The 20360-nt window shown below is 45.3% G+C and overlaps 2 protein-coding genes and 1 long non-coding RNA gene across 8 annotated transcripts; 2 read left to right on the top strand and 1 right to left on the bottom strand.

The window, feature by feature from the left end:
• Positions 1–39: 39 nt before the first annotated feature.
• COMMD3 (COMM domain containing 3) lies at positions 40–3970 on the top strand. The gene is made up of 8 exons (XM_007081277.3): positions 40–229; positions 1565–1676; positions 1772–1835; positions 1924–1958; positions 2322–2382; positions 2471–2527; positions 2621–2680; positions 3605–3970. The coding sequence occupies exons 1-8, from the start codon at positions 91–93 to the stop codon at positions 3662–3664; spliced, it is 588 nt and encodes a 195-aa protein (XP_007081339.1). The 5' UTR covers positions 40–90; the 3' UTR covers positions 3665–3970.
• Positions 3971–5318: 1348 nt separating this feature from the next.
• Positions 5319–14961, top strand: BMI1 (BMI1 proto-oncogene, polycomb ring finger). 6 transcript variants are annotated; one of them, XM_042991207.1, is made up of 11 exons: positions 5319–5552; positions 10339–10469; positions 10818–10914; positions 11517–11572; positions 11666–11716; positions 11881–11989; positions 12068–12113; positions 12547–12645; positions 12952–13032; positions 13123–13261; positions 13344–13424. In XM_042991207.1, exons 2-11 carry the CDS (start codon positions 10358–10360, stop codon positions 13349–13351), a joined length of 798 nt encoding a protein of 265 aa, XP_042847141.1. In that variant the 5' UTR covers positions 5319–5552; positions 10339–10357; the 3' UTR covers positions 13352–13424. The 6 variants fall into 6 exon arrangements, with proteins under 6 accessions (XP_042847141.1, XP_042847138.1, XP_007081341.1 ...); XM_042991204.1 differs by having other exon boundaries at positions 13123–14961; XM_007081279.3 differs by lacking the exon at positions 5319–5552 and adding an exon at positions 5970–6070 and having other exon boundaries at positions 13123–14961.
• Positions 11339–19407, bottom strand: LOC122240242. The gene is made up of 2 exons (XR_006219673.1): positions 17174–19407; positions 11339–13461 (listed from the first exon to the last, which is right to left on the bottom strand). It is a non-coding gene; the product is annotated as an uncharacterized LOC122240242 (long non-coding RNA).
• Positions 19408–20360: the final 953 nt, after the last annotated feature.

A 20360-nucleotide genomic window follows, 5' to 3' on the forward strand; every position in this document is an offset into this window, starting at 1 on the left:
GCCGGGAGCCGCGTGCGCGCGCGGCCGCATCAGCTGAGCGCGCGGCGCGTGTCACGTGGTGCGCGTGTCGAAGGTCACGGCGCGCTCACAATGGAGCTCTCGGAGTATGTGCAGAAAGGCTTCCAGATGCTGGCCGATCCTGGCTCCTTCGACTCCAACGCCTTCACGCTTCTCCTCCGGGCGGCTTTCCAGAGCCTGCTGGACGCCCAGGCGGACGAGGCCGTGTTAGGTAAGCCGCTCGGCTCTGAGCTAGATCGGCCTGGGTGGAGGGGCGCTCGGAGAAGAGGAGCGAGACCGAGCGAGAGGGGGAAAACCCCGGGAAGAGGAAGTCTCCGGGCTTTGCCCTTCGCTCCGGACGGAGTGTGGGGATGTGAACCCGGAGCGGACCCTGACCATTGTTCTGTCCCCAGTTGGCACCTGCACACAGCCGGCTACACGTTTCTGGTCTGATTTCTCCTCCCAGTCTCTTTGTTCCTTTGTAAAGCCCGTGTTCGAGTCTTGTTTGTGGCCTAAACATCTAAGGTTTGCAGCCTGGTCTGAGGCAAAGGCTAGTTGACACTTGGACTTCATCAGGGTAGCTCCCTGCAATTCAAGCGTTCAGTGCTAGGCTGGCAAAGGTTTTAAAGGCTCTGTTTCCAAAGAATTACTAGGTCACATAGTGTTGACATTTTCCAATCTAGAGAATACCTCAAGCCCCTGTGATCACTGCAACACCCCAGTTAAGTATGTTTTGCACAGGTCCCACGCCTAGAACTTTAAAATATGGTGCATAATGTTTTGTTCCGCACCAGTTACCAGGAGACGAGTCTCTTTCAAGTGGTCCGGTCAGTGATTGCGAGTGCCGTGTCTGTATGGATTGAAAGCGTATTTTAAGACATCGCTTTTAGATAATTTTCTTAAATATAAATATCCCAACAATTCAAATTTTGTTTTTTCTGTAGTTTCATGATCTAAACCCTTGTACAAAAAGTATGAAAGTGGAAGTTCTTTAAACGAAAATAGTAACCACCACCTGGGTTAATCTCAAAAAAAAAAAAAAAGGATAGCTGTCAAAATCGGAAAATATTTTGAAAATTGTATTGTATATTCTGAACCCGTGTCCCGCTCTTGATGTATGAATGTCCTTGGAGCCAGTTATCCTAAAACTAATCCATTTTAGAGGGACAGTTTATTCATTCTTAAGTTTACACCATGTAAAATATTTGTCTTCTTATTTTCCTCTGAATATGCTGCATCCAGCGTTGTATTGACCACTTTTTAGTTATTTTTTTTTTCCTTTGGGGTTGTACAGTTGTAAAAAAAAACACACACACACAGTGAAAAAGTAAGGCAAAATAAAAGAAGGCAATTGAGACCGGTAACAGAATTATTGATGTATGCTCATTATTGTTTTCCATTGACCTTGTTGTTCATCTCATTTACTTATAATTGCCAGTCTTTAGAGTTGAATTCTTTTTGTTATCTTGTTAAAGGGGATTTTTACCCAAATTAAAATACCCATTTTAGAAACATGACTATAAAGAATTTATTATCACAGCCATCACTAGCAATTAATTTATTTTAGATCACCCAGACTTGAAACATATCGACCCTGTGGTTTTAAAACATTGTCACACAGCAGCTGCAACTTACATACTGGAGGCAGGAAAGCAAAGAGCTGACAAGTCAACTCTAAGGTACAGGATTTATTTAAATATTCATTTGTTTTCAAATAGTATCTTTAAGACTCCAATTTCACTTTTTAAACTTTGGCTTTTCTCCCCCCCTCTAGCACTTATCTAGAAGACTGTAAATTTGATAGAGAGCGAATAGAACTGTTTTGCACGGAATATCAGGTTACTTATTTAAAGTTTTTTAAATTAATAGTTACTATTTTTCTTCTCTTTGCAAAGATGTGTTTTCTTTCTTTCTTTCCCCCTCCAGAATAATAAGAATTCCCTAGAAATCCTACTGGGAAGGTAGGTACTGTATAAGGTGTCAAGCTGAGCCACTTTTCACTTGCAGGTATGAATGGAGAGTCTGGTGTGAAACAAAACAGGGCAAAAAGACAGGGATCTTGACCAAAAGAAAAGGGGCCAAAGGGCAAGTGAAACAATTGAAGTTAAGCTAATGTTTTTTTAAAGGTAAAGTTTATTGAGAGAATTTTTTCAATGCTCTTTTACTCTTCAGAACTTGAAAATGAGGTTTAACAATTTTTCAATTCAGAGGAGATTGAAATTGTGTATGTGTGAGGTGGGGAGGTAGACACCATTCTTGGTAGAGAGAAATACCCAAAGTCTTTCTGTAGATATTATGTACAAAATTATCATTGTATTTTTTAGTATAGGCAGATCTCTTCCTCATATAACTGATGTTTCTTGGCGTTTGGAATATCAGATAAAGGTAAAGTTGAACAAACTGTTTTCTGGGGGGATTTAAGGAACTTAAAAAAAAAAAAAAAGACTGAAGTGTATGTGTTGTGCTCTTTTAGACCAATCAACTTCATAAGATGTACAGACCTGCATATTTGGTGACCTTAAATGTAGAGGTATTTACACTATGCCTTGTCTAAAATTTAAATGTGTAATGAAATTTAAAATGTCCTTGATTTACATAAACAGCGTTTTTTTTTCTTCCATAGAACACTGATTCCCGATCCCACCCAGAGATTAGTTTTAGTTGCAACATGGAACAATTACAGGTACAGTATTAGGATCTGTGAATATGCCTGTTTGTTCATAGATGTTTGAGAATTATGCTTATGGAAAGTTCAAAAGAAAAACTAACCATCTGTCAGGAGACAGTGAAGGTTGGTGAAGGATTTAATGGGAAAGGGCTTCAAAAGCAGTATTTTAAAGTAGGCTTCACTTTTGAAATTAAGACATTACTAACAGAATTGGTTTATATTTGCTGTTCCCTCTGATTAAGATAAATTTCTGAATTGTAGTGTTGAGTGTGAAGTCCTTCTATTGTGATTAGTTTGATCCAAGAAGACAAAGCAAAATTAAGGGCATGTCTTTGAAAATGTCTTCTTTACTTTCAGAAATTAAACTTTCAAACAATTTTTAAATGGTTTTAAATGACTTTTTATAAAGAGGAAGTATACATAAAGTTCTAAAACTCTTTCATATTGCCAATGTAAGACTGGAAAAATTCAAAACTACGTTGATTACTGGACATGGTAACGAATTTATTTCTTACCACTTAAAACAATGAAGAGCATTACTTGAAATTTTGATGAATTTTGAATTTTTCAAAAGGCATCTCCTGTGGAATTGTTTTAATGCAACCATTAATCAAACTTTAAACTTTCTCAGAAAGTGTGAATACAGCGTAATTTTTGTTAGGTAACTGGAGAAATTTAGTTCTGACCTATCTTGCCTGTTAAGAGGATTCGGTTAGAAATTGTATTTCAAATCAGAGGGGAGAGTGGCCCATTTGAAGATGAGCTATTTCAGAGGGGAACCTTCTTTTGATCGATAGTGGCTTGCCAAAGGTTAAAACCCTCGTGAATTTTAAACTCGTTTAGAAAGTGCCCCGACTTTTTTTCTTGCATCTTTCTCAAACTTGGATACTTCTGCCTTGTGTTTTATCCTAAAAACGTGGCATTATAAACGTCTTTTAGGACTTGGTGGGGAAACTTAAAGATGCTTCGAAAAGTCTGGAAAGAGCAACTCAGTTGTAACTTGGGAAAGTTAACGATCCGCCCGGGTGTCGAGGAAGACCAGGAACGCCTTGTCGTCGACCGAACCACCGTTTGTGCGAGCTGGATGTCCTTCTCTTAAGTAGAAAAAAAACCGTTGCCTTTTGGATTTATGCCGCTCGTCAATTTTGACACTTTTTTACACGTGTAAAAGAGTTGAGGGAAATTCTGCCTATTTCAGACATCTTTAGCATAAACTGTACATTGATCCCACTTGGTCTTTTTCAAGTCTTACAAAAGGAAGTAGACAGTATTACACTCTGAATAAATAAGTTGTTCCCACAAAAAGAGTGGTGAGAGTTTGTTTGGATTTGAGTTTGTGTTAATTATTACTTTGAAGACATACATACGATTAGCGTTAACTTTTAACGATCGCCTTTTCTCTGGATTAAAGTTAAACACAGTGGGAAAGGATGCGATCTCCGGGGTTTGTGGAAGACCCCGTTTCGGGACTTGGGGAGCGGACGTGGTCGCCCCGCGGCGGGAGCCGGCCGGTCCCGTTACCTGAGCCGGGGCGGGAGCGGGAGCGGGGGGGGGGCGGAGGGGGGGGGGCTGGCCCGCAGTCGGACCCTCGCCCGCGGGGCTCCCGAGGCCCGGCCCGGCCAGCCCCCGCGCGGAGCCCCTGGCCGGAGCGAGCCGCTGCCCGCGCGCGCGCCCCGCCTCGGCCGCCGGCGGGCGGGGAAGGGGGCCGGCGCGGCCGCGGGAAGACAGGGGCGGGCGCTGTTGTTTCCGCGAGCCCAACTCGGGCGCAGGTTCCGCGCCGCGGCGCCGGAGTCTGGGCCGCAGCCCGTTGGGCTGGCGGGGCCGGGCCGGGGGAGGTGGCCCGGCGCTTTCCTTGGCGGGAGCCAGTGGACGTGTGCGCCGCGGGTGGAGGCGGGCGGCAGAAAGAAAGAAATAACGGGGGGGAGGGGGGGGAAGGGGGTGGGGTGAGCCGAGCTGCGTGCGGGGCCGAAGCGATGCCCGCGCCGGGAGCAGGGTGGCGCGTGTGGCGCTGTGGAGAAATGTCTCCGCAGCCGCGCCAGCGCCGCCGCCGCCGCCGCCGCGCTGAGCGAGGGGGAGGGGGCCGGGTCGCGCCGCTCGGAGGGGAGGGGGCGGCCGCGGGCCCGACTACACCGACACTAATTCCCAGGCCGCCCTTAAGGAATGAGGGGAGCACGTGACCCGGTGGGGGGGCGGCGGGGGGAGGGGGCGGGCGGACTCTGAGCCATTTTGGAGCCGGTGTCAGTTTCCACTCTGCCTTCAGCGGTGCATTTTTTTTTTTTTCCACCCTCCCCTCCCCCCTCCTCATCCTTCCTCCCCTCCCCCCGCCTCTCCGCACGCACACACACGGCGCCCCCCACTCGCCCTCCTCCCCCCACAGCAACTATGAAATAATAATCGTAGTATTAAAGGCAGAGATCGGGGCGAGACAATGGGGATGTTGGCGAGGGAGCCCCGATCCGGATTAGAAACACCTCCCAGCCCCGCAGAATAATACTGATCGCGCCCCCTCCGCGCGCTCCCTCCCCCGAGTGCGGAGCGGGAGGAGGCGGCGGCGGCCGAGGAGGAGGAGGAGGAGGAGGAGGAGGAGGCCCAGGAGGAGGAGGCGTTGGAGGCCGAGGAGGAGGAGGAGGAGGAGGAGGAGGAGGCCGCGGAGGAGGAGGAGGCCGAGGCGGAGGAGGAGGAGGAGGAGGCCGGGCTCGGGAGGCAGCATGAGCCGAGCGCGGCGGCCGCGGCTCCTCTCGGCTGCGCTCGTTGCCCATTGACAGCGGCGTCTGCAGCTCGCTTCAAGATGGCCGCTTGGCTCACATTCATTTTCTGCTGAACGACTTTTAACTTTCATTGTCTTTTCCGCCCGCTTCGATCGCCTCTCGCCGGCTGCTTTTTCCGGGTACGTAGGAGGCGAGGCGCCTCCGGGACGGGGCCGGGGGACGGCGGGGGCCGCGCGGGGCTCGGGCCGGCCGCGGGTGGATGGGGAGCGGCCCCCCCCCCCCCCCGCGCCTCTCCCGCGCCGGCCGGGAGGGCGCTGACAGCGTGGGCGCCGAGCCCCGCGCCGCCGCCCGCCGCCGCCGCCGCCGCCGCCGCCCGCCGGCCCCGCGCGCCGCCCGGCCCCGCGCGCCGCCCGCGCCCGCGAGCGCGCGCCCGCCGCCGCCCGCCGACTCCCGCGGCGCCGGGACCGACCCGCAGCCCGCGCCGCGCCGCCGCCGCCGCCGCCGCCGCCAGCCGGGCTCGGCGCCGCTCCAGCCGCCGCCCGCTCCAGCCCCGGACGCGCCGCGCGCGGCCCCACGTTTTAGTTCCTTTCTCCCCCGAGCGCCCCTCTACACCCTCGCGACGCACATGGCCCCCGAGAAGAACACTTCTATTTCCAGCCTCTGCGGCTCTCCCCGCCACGGCGCCCTTTGTTGAGAGGTAGATTTTGATGAAACGGGGACGGGTTCCTGAAATCGGGAGCTGCTCGGGTCAAGTGGCTTCCCTCTTCTCCCGAAGAAAGGGCTTTTGAGGGGTTTAAACATCCAGAGAATGCCCTCATTTTATAGGGACGGGTTGCGTGGGGGGCAGCGACCCCGCCGAGGTGGATGTTAAACTGGAAAGAGCCCGAACAAAAATGTTATTAACTTAAGTTGGAGGGACACTTGTGTGAAATTGGATGGCTTGTAAGATGGCGGTTCCCAGTTGTTTCCAAGGTCTCCTGCATTTGTGTTTAAAATGGTAAAGTTTTCAAGGTGTTATTTGTTGGGAGTCTTAGATAAGTTCTCGAAACATTACTTGGGACGCGCGCACTGGAAAGTGGGCATTTCAAATTTGGAGCTTTTTTTGGGGTGATGATGGTGACTGGACGTGAGTCTTGCAAGAGGTTTCCTTTCTTCTTTCCGCCCCCCTCCTCCTTTTTCTCTCCCCCCGCCCCCCACCTCGGTGGCTGCAATTTTTCTCTCAGCCTCTCCTATGGGATGCACTTAGAACCGTGACTTAAGTCCACTACGTTTTATAGGTTTTGCTGAATGTCAGCATAGGTCATGTGGTAAAGAGATGCTTTGGAAAAGGAGCACTAAAAAGTTGACTACGTGTGTTTACGCAGCCTTTTGGGTTTGACAGCGATAGAGGATGGTGTTTTCCCCCAGAAATTTACAGTTAATAATTGGAAGTAAACAAGTAGAGAGACTTTGATCATTTCCAATTGCAATAAAAGGATTTAGTGGGCTTAGTGGTCACGGTCCAATATTTAAAAGAGAAGCATGTATTTAACCTCTTCTCTTAAAGTAGGCAAAATTCTGGGCATATTTATCCAAATCCTACTGTAGGTGGGCGGTTCCTAGAATGTTGTGAGTGGTTCTGCATATATTGTATAGGAACCTTAACCCCCAAGTTCTGGAAACCCATTATAAGCTACAATAAAGACTTGAAAGTTAAGGATGCAAATCGTTGACAGTATATACTTCATGTGACTATGTTAGTATTTGAATTTTATTTTAAGTAGACTGGTCAGAATCCCTTAGAGATTGGGTTCATGAGCAGATTTATAAACTTTTAAGTATCTGAGGTCATTCCCATACATTTGCCCCAGAGTGCAAAGGTGTTTGAAATTACTTACCTGTGCAAATTACATGCATAGTAACAGTGTTTTTGAAGCCATATAAAAGTCATTGCGTGTGCATGTGTATACACACACGTGCTTTTTGTAAGAAAATTGAGTATTTAATTGTACTTGATAAATCCATTAATACTCTACCACCAAGTTCCGGGATGGATGAGTGTTAAGTACCCAGCTCGGCAAAGTTCTCCCTCAGAGTCAAGTTAACCCAAACTTTACCCACACTTCTGGGCTGTGAACCCCAACTGGGGTTTTGGAGTTCATTTGCATTTCTTAGATTGCAATAGTCAAGCTGATTGTTAACAAAAGAGCTCGCTTCTGTTTTGCTTCATTTTGACATGGTGTTAGGCCTCCCAACTAAACTGACAGCCCCCACTGAGTATGTTACAAAGGCAAGTTTTAACTATTGAGTATTTTTACTACTGTGTGGTGCATTTTTTGCTTGCCTGCCTGGCAGTTTCTGTATTGGAACCTAGGAGGCTTTCATTTCTAAGGTGCAAGGGATTGTTTGTTTCCTAAACCTATCAAGCATGTCAAACATTTTGGAAGTCATCATTACATTGCCAGTACTCTCAAGTGGTACACAAAGATAAAGAACTGATTTTTATGTAAGTAATGAAGTGATATTTACTGGCATTATAAATGGCGATAGGACTGTGGCCAAACCAGGTGATTGTGACTTACCTGTTAAAAGCCAACCAGCAGATTTCCCTCCACTGAGGTTTAACTGTTCTGTATGTTAGTATTTGTGTTTGGTGCTTTCTGTACAGCAGAGAAATAAAGGCATCTGTTTTTATTGAAGTCCCTTCTCAAACTTCATGTTCGGTGACATTAGTGTGATATGCTATCACAAGGAGACCTAAGTATCACCTTGTTATCTTTCTAGGAAAGGTCCTGTGGTTTCACTAGGAGAGTTTGCTTTAAGAATTAAGGTTTGTCTTTAATCAAGGACAATGGATTTAAATATTGCTACTCTTTTGGGACAGTGCTCCACCCACAACTCCTCTGCAACCCCAATTAGATTTATTTTAACAACATGTTGACAATATTCTTGTAAACAAGTAATCCAAAGATAACTGAGGAATCACACATGAAGTTTTCTGGTTGAAGTCACTGGTTGCTACTGTGATCACTTTCATAAAAGAGGCTTTGTTTTGTTTTTGCCTTTTTTTTTTTTTTTTTTTTTTTTTAGTACTCTAAAGCTGTTAGTTTCAGCCATTGAGGTATGTTGATTGGTATTTCCTTCTTCTGCATTAAAATTCCCTAGGAATTAAAACCTCAGATGCATCTTCAAGTTTCACAAGTTCCTAGATTTCTATTCAGAGCAGTTTTGAGAATGTACTCCACACAGGTCTAGAAACATGGTCCTGTTTTAGGTTCTGAAATGAATGAAGTGGGGGTAAGAAATCTATTTTTCAAGAGCACTACACGAAATAATTGACTTTCCTGATTGTCCGCTGGTATATTGTTGCTGACAATTCCCCACCGTGACTTTTCTGTAATATATGGTATCTTTTGGGAATATTATTTCATCGTGTGGGGATTTGTATGGAGGTTAGGCTGAGAAAATGACATTTGTTTTTCTCTCCTATCGTTGCTCCGGGTTGACAAGGTGTTGATTTAGCGTTGGGAATGGGCTGGTCACATGATTCTTTACATATTGTCACTACCGTACCGATTAAAGTAGTTTTTCTTGCCTCCAGCATAGTTCAAATAAAACACACGGCTTTGCCCCCTCCTTGTCTTCTTGTAGTACAGATTTCACTTTTTAGCCTTAGCAAAACTTTGTATCGCTAATCTGCAGGAGAACTTCATATTAGAGAAGAAAGCTTTAAAGAGGTTCAGTTCAATAAACATCTCTGCAATTTGAGCCCTGACGATTTTGGGCTAAGTGCACAGTTGGCAATTCTCAAATGATCCCTTCGTGAAATTTTTGACCTAGTGATTGCTAACAGGAGAGACCGAGTCAAGATCTGAAAGAAGTTCTTCGCACCGAGTCGACTTGGAAAGAGGCCCCCAAGAGTGTCCGAAATGGCCGGGAGTTCGGTTTGCATTTTTCCTCCACCACTCGCGCGCTCCGGGGCCCCCCAGGCTGCCCGCCGGGTTGCCGCGGGCTGGGATCCTGCTCCCCAGCGCCGCGGGCCTCGTGGGGCTGCCCCACCCCCGAGCCGCGCCGCCCGCACCCCACCCCGCCCCCGCGCCAGCCCCGCCCCCGCGCCGCGCCGGCCCCTCCCCCGCGCCCGCCGCCGCCTCCGCCCCGCCGCCCAGCCGCCCCGCACGCCTGCCGAAGCTCCGGGCTCGGCCCGGCTCCGCGCGGAGTTGCAGCGGTGGCCGGATGCCAAGTGTAAGTGTAAGTTGCTATGGAAACCCCGACAGAGGCGAGTTCCGAATCCGGAGCGAGACGGAGCCGCGGGCGCCGCCGGATCCGCCCCTCGCATCCCGGCCCCCGGGCGTCCGCGCGCTCAGGCCCCAGCCCGAGGCCGACTGGAGGTGCTTCTGCGGCCCCAGCACCCAGCTCCGGAAATGCCAGGGATGCAGATAGGGCAGAATTTGTTTTCCCTTTGTATCGCGTGAAAACGTGCCAGGTTCTGGTTGCTGGAACCGCCTAAAACAACAAGAACCCCTGGGAAGCCAGGGCATGCTCACGGATTTTCAGCTGAAGATCCATAAGGAAGTTTTACAATAAATTTGGAGACCTGGAACAAGCCCTGGCGGTTGGTAAATATCTGCGGGGACTGTGTGGCGTCTGCAGCAGCCTTGGGGCTGCTAGGCTAGAGGACAAATGGAAGAAAGAGACCCGAATACTCTCAGCTCCCAGCCCCCACCCCGGACCTTTTCTTCTCCCTCCTGGAATGACCTGAGGGACCAGAAGTTATTTTAGTTGAATCCTCTTTCATCATTTCACTGTAATTGATTTAGGTCTGATTAGTAAATTCCTTCTGTAGAAAACGTTGGGACAGCCCAGCTGTACAGTCTTAAACGAGTTTTATGAACTCCACAGCACTTCAGAGTGTACGGTGACTAGAAGTTGGGAGATAATCTCGTTTCTCTTTCTGTGGATTATGGCCAATATTTCTGTGTCTTGCAGGATCTTTTATCAAGCAGAAATGCATCGAACAACCAGAATCAAGATCACTGAGCTAAATCCCCACCTAATGTGTGTGCTTTGTGGAGGGTACTTCATTGATGCCACAACCATAATAGAATGTCTACATTCCTGTAAGTGCAAAGTTTTAGAGCTTTCTTTGTGTCATGTGTATTTCACATTTCTTTCTGATGTTTGAAAACTATAACAATTGCCTCAGTCCTTGAGAATGTTGGTACAAAATGATGGAGTTATTTTCTACTCTTGGATTTGGTGAATTTTTGTTAATGCGTATTTTAAACATTTTATAAGTACAAGTATGCAGTGGACAAGTGTTCTCAGGATATTGATGAAGTTTATTTAATTGGAAATACCTTTTGGCGTTTAGCATTTTCTTACTACTAGTTTTCCATTTTTGACCCTGATTTTAATGCTTAGCATCTAATCTCTAAACTTACAAAACTTCATTTTTCTATGTCTAGTCTGTAAAACATGTATTGTACGTTACTTGGAGACCAGCAAGTATTGTCCTATCTGTGATGTCCAAGTTCACAAAACCAGACCACTACTGAATATAAGGTAAGAAAATGTTTAAAATTAGTCTGTAATTGTTACTGGAATTGCATAATTTAGTGAAGGCTATCCTGTTTTATTTCTTCACACAAAATTTACTCTTGAATCTTCACCTGATGTGTATGCTTTGTGGAGGTTGCTCATTTCTTGCCATTTTAATGATGACTAACTTTAGACAAAGTTGAGAACTGTTCAAGTGGATTTTAAGGTTTTTATTTACACATCTTTAAAAATCTGAATTCGTTCTCCATTTCTGCATTGCTTTATTGACTTTATGACAAGCAGGAATGAGTGTGTTTAAAATGCTTCCTTTCTTTTCTCTTTATTCTCTTTCCTATTAGCTAATTTAATAACTTGAAAGGCACACTTCTCTTGACTCCATGAAATGTGAAGAATTAATGAATATAAAATAAAAGTATTTTTCTATTGATTAAAGAGTACTACTACATAAAGAAATTTTATTCTCATAATTGTTATCTTACTGATGGAGACTCTCACAATCAAGTAAAATACTATAGGAGAAAGAAAATGAATGTATAGTAACTGATATGAGCATCTAAGGTTTTTGCCATTACAATTAAGAATTTACTCTTCTAATTCTTTTTCAGGTCAGATAAAACTCTCCAAGATATTGTATACAAATTAGTTCCAGGGCTTTTCAAAAGTGAGTAACTTGGTTACAAATGAGTTTTTACAAAGTATTTATCTGTTTTATCTACTATAACAAATGTTTAAGACTTTCTTTTTCCTCCTCTAGATGAAATGAAAAGAAGAAGGGATTTTTATGCAGCTCATCCTTCAGCTGATGGTAAAATCTTTAGAAGGGAAAAGACACTTTATTTGGAGGGAGAACTTATTATTCAGTAATTTATTAAAATTGAGTTTAATTTAAAGTACCACTTCCGTCTTCCTACGTAATATTTTAATTACATATTTAATTTTCTAAAATTGAGTTTCAAAATGTCTTCATAGCTGCCAATGGCTCTAACGAAGATAGAGGAGAAGTTGCAGATGAAGATAAAAGAATTATAACTGATGATGAGATAATAAGCTTATCCATTGAATTCTTCGACCAGAACAGGTAAATTTTGTAGGAAATGGGTTTTATGCTAATCCTCTCATGGGTACATTGTTCCACTAATAAAGTTATGTTTCTTAGATTGGATCGGAAAGTAAACAAAGACAAGGAGAAACCTAAGGAGGAGGTATGTTTCATGTCACAAAAACCTATAGAAGAAACAGCATTTGGCCTCTAGATTTTATGAGGGTGTATGCTGTGCTTTAGAATATTCTAGGGCCAGATGATGCTGTCAGATGGGAGAAAATGATCATATTTGATGTTTAAGAGTGATTTATATCTGATAGTAACTAGATAGAATTTATTTTGTATGTAGTTACTATTCTTACAAAATGCTTCAAAGAGTTAATGCTTAATGCTTTGTTTTATTTACAGTTTTCTTACTATGTCAGGAATCTGTTTATTTAGTATCAATAATAGTCAACTCAAAGTGTAGTTGAAAATATAGTCAGTCTCAGCTTTGGTATTCATACCTTTTCTCATATTGAGGCAATCTAATTAAAACTTTTTTCTTAGCTGAAAAGAATTTTAAGAAACAACTTTTCTAACTGTATTCTTAGGTGAATGATAAGAGATATTTACGTTGCCCAGCAGCAATGACTGTGATGCACCTAAGAAAGTTTCTCAGAAGTAAAATGGACATACCTAATACTTTCCAGGTATCTGCCTTATAGTCTTGGTGCATTTAATGTGGATTTTTTTAAATACAGGACTTAATTGGAACTATCTCTTAAAGTGTTTAGTCTGAGTTTTGTTTTATGCGCTGAATATAAATTCCTTCATAATTTCAGGAAATATTTCTCCTCTTTTCCTTTTCAAGTTTCAAGGGGGAGTCTTTCTTTGTCCAAGTGTTTGGAGAGAATGTCTTTTGAAGCATTTTTGGATTGTATTTAGATGACAAAGAAAATCTGGATTTACCTTTGTTCTTTACGGTACTTAACAATTGAAGTATCATTTTTCAATAGATCGATGTCATGTATGAAGAGGAACCTTTAAAGGATTACTACACACTAATGGATATTGCCTACATTTACACCTGGAGAAGGGTAAGTAGCATATCTAATACTTGAAGATTATTGTGGTAAACCGTATTTAAAGAGGACTGATTTTTTTTTTTTTCCCCTTTAACTTTGTAGAATGGTCCGCTTCCTTTGAAATACAGAGTTCGACCTACTTGTAAAAGAATGAAGATCAGTCACCAGAGAGATGGACTGACAAATGCTGGAGAACTGGAAAGTGACTCTGGGAGTGACAAGGCCAACAGCCCAGCAGGAGGTATCCCCTCCACCTCTTCTTGTTTGCCTAGTCCCAGCACTCCAGTTCAGTCTCCTCACCCTCAGTTTCCTCACATTTCCAGTACTATGAACGGAACCAGCAGCAGCCCCAGCGGTAACCACCAATCTTCCTTTGCCAATAGACCTCGAAAATCGTCAGTAAATGGGTCGTCAGCGACTTCTTCTGGTTGATACCTGAGACTGTTAAGGAAAAAAAATTTTAAGTCCCTGATTTATATAGATATCTTCATGCCATTACAGCTTTAGAGATGCTAATACATGTGACTATCGTCCAATTTGCTTTCTTTTGTAGTGACATTAAATTTGGCTATAAAAGATGGACTAGATGTGGTATTCATATGGACGTTAATCGAAAAGAAAGAGTGTTCCTATAAATTGGTTTCTGGGAAGGCAGGCAAGATGTTTTCCTGTGTGTTAGGAAAGATGGGAAATGGTTTCTGTAACCATTGTTCGGATTTGAAAATACTCTGCAGTGGATATAAACATTGGGCCATAGTTTGTTAATCTCAACTAACGCCTACATTACATTCTCCTTGATTGTTCTTGTTATTATGCTGTTTTGTGAACCTGTAGAAAACAAGTGCTTTTTATCTTGAAATTCAACAAATGGAAAGAATATGCATAGAATAATGCATTCTATGTAGCCATGTCACTGTGAATAACGACTTCTTGCATATTTAGCCATTTTGATTCCTGTTTGATTTTTACTTCTCTGTTGCTACACAAAACCGATCAAAGGAAAGTAAACTTCAGTTTTACAATCTGTATGCCTAAAAGCGGGTACTACCGTTTATTTTACTGACTTGTTTAAATGATTCGCTTTTGTAAGAATCAGATGGCATTATGCTTGTTGTACAATGCCATATTGGTATATGACATAACAGGAAACAGTATTGTATGATATATTTATAAATACTATAAAGAAAATATTGTGTTTCATGCATTCAGAAATGGTTGTTAAAATTCTCCCAACTGGTTCGACCTTTGCAGATACCCTCTGTTTGAGCCTTATCAGCATAGAATATTTTTAATGTGGATCTCTCATTCTAAATTCTATTTCATTGGAAGCAATTGGCAAATTATAATACTGATTTTCTCTAGTAATACATATTTACTTTTTAAATTGTTGCAGTAAAGAAAAACTTTTAACTAAGGAATTTGGAAATAGTGTCTTCATTTCCTATTGCTTTTGATGGAATGAATGTGTTTTTAAAATGCGTATCCATCACTATAATTCTAAAACAAATTTTTAAGTAAACCAGGAAATTGCTGGAAGAAGGCATTTTATCTGAAATTATTTTAATATGTTGGATAGCAGGAATTTCAAAGTGAAGAGTTGCATTTACAGCTATGAACAATGACATGTCCTCTCTCTATTGTCTTGAAATAGAAGCAATTTATTTTTAGCTTCTACAGGTATTAATTTTTAAACAGAGTGAACATGTTGAATTTAAAATATGGATAATCCCAACAGTTTTCAGTTTGTGTTTTGCTTTGGTCGAACTTGGTGTGTGTTCATCACCCATCAGTTATTTGTGAGGGTGTTTATTCTATATGAATATCGTTTCATGTTTGTATGGGAAAATTGTAGCTAAACATTTCATTGTCCCCAGTCTGCAAAAGAAGCACAATTCTATTGCTTTGTCTTGCTTATAGTCATTAAATCATTACTTTTACATATATTGCTGTTATTTCTGCTTTCTTTAAAGATACAGTAAATGAAGTTTTATGAAACCACGAAATACATATATTTTTATTTTGACCTAAATTTGTACAGTCCCATTGTAAGTGTTGTTTCTAATTATAGATGTAAAATTAAATTTCATTTGTAATGGGGAAATTCCAATAAAAAGGATATTCATTTAGAAAATAGCTAAGACTTTAATAAAATTTGATATGAAAAGCACAATGTGCAGAAGTTTTGGAAACCCTATTGTGGATTACAACAGGTAAAACTAAAGAGAATCAATTGCTGTCTTAAATAGTGATGTTGCTAAAGAAGTACATGCTTTGTTGTATAATAGCTTGAAAGCCCAGTTGAAAGATGTATCTGTTTATTTACTCTACAATCTTTGAAGTAAAAGTTACCCATGTTTGCCAATTTTGGTGAATTTAACTCATTTTTCTAGGCTTCTCAAGTTTTTCATGATGTTATCTAAGAAAGCAAAGTTAGTTAATGGAAGTTTCAAATGATATTTTTACTTTGGATGATCATGTATATAAAGAATGAAAAAATATTTTTCAAAGACTAAAAAAACTTCAAATGCTAGTGGACCTGTCGCTTGACTTACACAAAATCAAGTTGTGAACTCAACACAGAACCCAAAGACTTTACATCTCAACCTTTTTATGATGGACTTATTTTTGGAATTCCTTATTAAAATATCAGATACTGCATTTATGGCTTCCTTAACACTGTTTTCCCATTCTTGAAAACATGCATTTATTTTGCTTGAAAGGATTTTCCCCCCTATTCCCTTTGAAAATTGCTTAAGCGTTAAAGGGTATTTCAACTAAAATGTCTCTGTCTTTTAATATAACAGAAGAAAGATTACGTTTTGCATTCCCCCATAACCAGCTTTCACAGTTCTGACAATTAAGATTGAAAACTTTTGCTAAGCTACCACTTTAAAACATTTCAATCTTACAACCCATATCAAAACTGCTAACTTTGTGTCTCTAAGCAGTAAAAGCAGGGTACGTGAAAAGTCGGATTTAAGTTTGGCTTTTGTTTCTGTAAAAGTATTCTAGGATTCTATACCACAAAGTTAGTGCTAACAAAATATTCCACAGAAAATGCCTAAATTGATTTCACAGATTTTAGCTTAAATGCAAAAAGAGAATGAGGCTGGCTTACTACTGTTGTGTAAATAGCGATCTATCTTGCTTTACACATGCATACCACTTTGCAAGTACTTTTTGCTTTTAAAATTGCCGGCCGTTAATTGCACTGAGTTGGGGGGGGGGGGGAGGTGGAAAGCTGCCCTTCAGTTGACTTAACCTACCAACCATATTGCTTCGTTTCAATATTCATACGGGCAAATGTTAGGATTTCTGGAGGTACAATGCGACAGACAGAGTAAGCTCGGAGGGGCTTCCTTAGGTCCTTCTCCTCTTACTCTTTTCCTAATAGTTTGGCATTGGAGTTTCAGAAGACACGTGGTATAGGCCTATCAAGATAAAGTTTCGTGAAATCAACACAGAACCCATGTGAAATACTACTTTCCAATGGCCAACAAGAAATGAAAAAAAAATTTTTTTTAATACCTAAGGCAATCTTTTGAGGGGATGGAAGTTTAATTTTAGAAAAAATCTGCACATGGGACCCAGTCTCTTAGAATCTTGGGATGATGGAAGTGGGTCTTTTTTCTTTTTTTCACTTCTTTTCTAGTTTAAAGGTTTGGTAAATATATATTTTTTTCTCATTGCCCCTGGAATGATAGTTGGGAATTCTGATTTAGTCTAGTGCTTCTAAGAAATGGGGGCTACAGCATATTCTGAAATACTATGACTGTTTCCCTCATACAGTCCTCCTCACACTTTATCCACAGCTAAGGTCTTGATGAAATTACATTTAAGATGATCCTATTTAACAACAGTATGTACTTCCAAGACATCTGATGTGCAAAGAGTGCAGAAGGCAGCTTCAACATAAAGCTTTTGGGTTAGAGAGCGTCATTTCACTTGAGGATGTTTCTTCAAGTATAAGATGAATAGCACAACAGGTGATTGTTTCTAAGATCGCTCTAAAAACATTCTGACTCCTCCCAAATAAAACCTTGTATTAAAATGGGACCACAATTCAGATAGCCGAGTCCTTTACAAGGAAGAGAAAGTATCACATGTTAGAACCTCCTAGTAAGTCAGATTTGGGAAATACCCCCGCGAATACCTTGAGCCTGTGGGTCTCCTTGCAAATCTCAAGATCGCCCAGTTTTGATTATGAAAGTCTCCGAAAATGTTTACACAGTCGAGTGTTTCCTGTTTCCGCAGTTAATTTTTTTTAACGTTTTTTTCTTCTTTTGGTTCTTGAAACGGATTTCCTTTATTTGCACCAGTTTCTTTTTCTTAGTGTGCAATTTCTAGAGGTCTCACATGAAGACTCCACTCTCAACCTCGTCTTCATCAAGTCGACGACATCACAAGTCATTTATCACTGCAAAGGCTATTCTAGGATCCTTTTGACTTTTCTGAATAAGTTCAAGTGCATGTGGAGGACTCATCCCGAAATCTCATTTAACCCTCCAAATAAATAGTAAGCATTCAACAGAACTCCCAATGAGTTAAATTGTTCCCATTATTCTCTTAAAATATACCTTCCAGACACGTGAGAAGGACCTTTCAAAAATAGCAGGTGTCGTTCCCTTGGAGTCACCTACATTTCAGGAAAACGATGACTTCTTGCTCTGATTGTTGGGTCATCATAAAATCCAAACTTCACAGAATACACGATTTCAAGGTCGGTGCCTATTTGGTGCTGTCAGTTCTGTCCCTCTAACTTAGCCAGAACTCAGATCGAGAGCAGAGACTTGGAAGACTCGGACCAGGGTCCTCGGGAAACGCGTCGAAAATTGGGATGGAAGGAAGGAGGACGTTACCGAGATGGATAAAGAGGTTACTGGAGATAGAGAAATCTGCCCAGGAACTACAGTGTCTGCTCTCAATGCCCCCCAACAGTGGAAGGCACTCCAACAAAGCCGAAGACAGGAGCGCAGTGCGCCGCTCGGAAGAAAAAGCGGGGGCGAGGGTGATTAGGCTGGAAAGAGCAACGGCTTAAAAAAAAAAAAAAAAAAAAGGAAAGAAAGAAAGAAAAAGAAAGACAAGAAAGAAATGGCTTCTTATATTCTGGTGCCCGGTGGAAAAGGCACAGGACGACCGCCTGGAGAAAAACGACCTCCCCTTCCCGGCCGCGCTGTCTTCCCGGTCAGGGAGCCTTTACCAACAGGACACGTTAAGGAGGAGACCGCCATGCTCCCCGTCCTTATTTTTTAACCGGCCGCTCGCGGAGGAGCGTTAAGAGCTACAGTGCAGACCGCGGTTACCACGGCGCCGCGGGGGCTCCGCCAGGCCCTGCGCGTGAGCCAGGGCCGCGGGGCGCCGGGAGGCCATTTTGCGCGTGCGCCGCTCGCCTCGCGCCGCCCTGGGTTCGGCAGACTCGGATCCCGCCAAATTTGAAAGCAAGATTCTCAGGCCCTGCGGGCTCGGGAGGTGACGAAAGGAAGTCGTCCCTCCAAAGTCGGAACCTGCGGCAAGGGGAGGCGACGGCGGGGTGCGCGTGGCCTCCCAGGGCGGCCACCTTCCTGCCGAAGGCTTGCCCACCGGCCGAGACCTCAGCAGGTCTGCCCGTCCGCGGAGGCACGGCGACCGGCCCCTGGGCCTCGAGCTCAGCGCGGGCGGGAAACGGACCCACGTCCGGGGAGGCTGCAAAGCCCACCGACGCGCATTCTTGCGGTGCCGTTCCAGATAGCCGCCTCGCTTTGCCCCCGACTCCTCCTCCGGCTTCAAATCCTACGCCCTTTCTCCTTCAAAAACGAGGTGTCCTTGCAGTTTGAGATTTTGTCGGATAGACTGCAAACTGAATTATTAAGAAAGCACGGCGTTGCCCTCTCGAAGGTTCCCCCAGGCCGCGCTTCGAGGGCGGTTGACTGGAAAGGCCGATGGGAGAGGGTCCGCCAGCTGAGCTCGTTTATTGGGAAGAACGGCTCCAATCCCCTGGGAAGGACATTTAGCCGGGTGGCGGTGTCGAAGAGGCGGTGGCTTCGCGACAGGAATCTCAAGATCCGGGCAAAGGCCTACACCTGGAGACCCAAAGGCGACGCCCAAATAGGTCTCGGGGCCAGGCGCACCCGAGAGGTTTGGCAGCCTCACGCCACCGGGCGGGGCGGCTGGCGGTCCGAGGCAGGGGAGGTCGCCTCCGAAAGACGCCGGGACGCCGCCGGTTTCCGACAGAGCCTGCGCCTGCCGGGTCCCCAGGGTGGCAACGCTCATCTGGCCTGGCACCCCAAAACCGGGAGAGAAAGGAAGGGCTTGGGAAGGGGAGTCGGGGGGGGACGGCGGCGAAGTGAAAGCGGCCTAAAATGGGCGACGCCGGGCGAGTCCTCTTTATCAGCGCAGCAGACTGCAGGAGCCGCCATTTGGTGGCGGATTTTGGTATTTCAGTAGCACGTTGTGCCGAACGTCACAACTGGCTTGTCTACGTGGCAGGGTCATTTTTACGCCGCGGTTTTCAACCATTCAAAATTCCCCCCTAGCCTTCCCCCCTGGGGGGCGTTGAACCCCCTCCCCCACTCCCGGCGGACCGCTCGGCTCGCCCGCTCGACCCCCGGGGCGGCGGACGTCTCCTCCGGGCGACGGCGGCCTCCACCCGCGCCCAAAGGCCGGGGTGGAGCGTGACGGAGCCCGGCGCACACCGAAAGGGGGGGAGGGGTTCTCCCCGCTTTTCAGAGACTGGGGCGACTGCGGGCGCCCGCAGCTCTCCTCTCTCCCCAGCGCGGAGAATCCCGCGTCCTTGCGGGCGTGACGGGCATGGTCTCATCGCCCGCCGGTACCCCTGCCCCGGCCTCCCGCCTCACACCTCTCGGGCGGGAGGAGCCTCGGCCTAGCGGGAAGGAACCCACCCGACGAGAGGCGGCTCCTCTGGGACCCCGCACTGGCGCTTCCAGCCCTGCCCGGAGCACCTTCGGGGACCGGGAAAGCTGGACAAATCTGGAGGGCGCCAGGCGGCCCTGGTGTCCCACCCGGGGTCGCCGGGTCTTCGAGGGTTTCCATTCAAAAGCCCCCGAAGCGTGAGGTGCCTACCGAGAGGAGAACAAAGGGCCGGGGGCTGAACGCGCGGCGAGTCCGCGCGCGCGGCAGCCCTTTGCTCGGCCCGGCTCGGAGTCGGGGGCGCGAGCAGGACTGGCTCCCGGCCTGGACCCGAGCCGGCGGGCGCTCCGCCGAGTCGGCGGCCCCCGCCTCCCCGGCGGACTGAATGAACCCAGTCTTCGAGCCCGGAGCTGCCATGTTGCGTTCACAGAGGGCGCCAGTAATTTGACGCTTGCGAGGCGGCGACACCCCCAACGGAAGAGTCCTTCGGCCCT

This window comes from Panthera tigris, chromosome B4, assembly GCF_018350195.1.
Source record: "Panthera tigris isolate Pti1 chromosome B4, P.tigris_Pti1_mat1.1, whole genome shotgun sequence".
Lineage (NCBI taxonomy): Eukaryota > Metazoa > Chordata > Mammalia > Carnivora > Felidae > Panthera > Panthera tigris.

Bases quoted from the DNA above. Each gene is read 5' to 3' on its own strand.
- COMMD3 (XM_007081277.3), top strand. From the start codon at position 91: ATGGAGCTCTCGGAGTATGTGCAGAAAGGCTTCCAGATGCTGGCCGAT. The intron at 1,959-2,321 runs GTAGGTACTGTA...TGTATTTTTTAG, and splicing joins CTAGAAATCCTACTGGGAAG to TATAGGCAGATCTCTTCCTC. The intron at 2,528-2,620 runs GTATTTACACTA...TTTCTTCCATAG, and splicing joins TGGTGACCTTAAATGTAGAG to AACACTGATTCCCGATCCCA.
- BMI1 (XM_042991204.1), top strand. From the start codon at position 10,358: ATGCATCGAACAACCAGAATCAAGATCACTGAGCTAAATCCCCACCTA. The intron at 11,573-11,665 runs GTGAGTAACTTG...TTCCTCCTCTAG, and splicing joins AGTTCCAGGGCTTTTCAAAA to ATGAAATGAAAAGAAGAAGG. The intron at 11,717-11,880 runs GTAAAATCTTTA...ATGTCTTCATAG, and splicing joins AGCTCATCCTTCAGCTGATG to CTGCCAATGGCTCTAACGAA.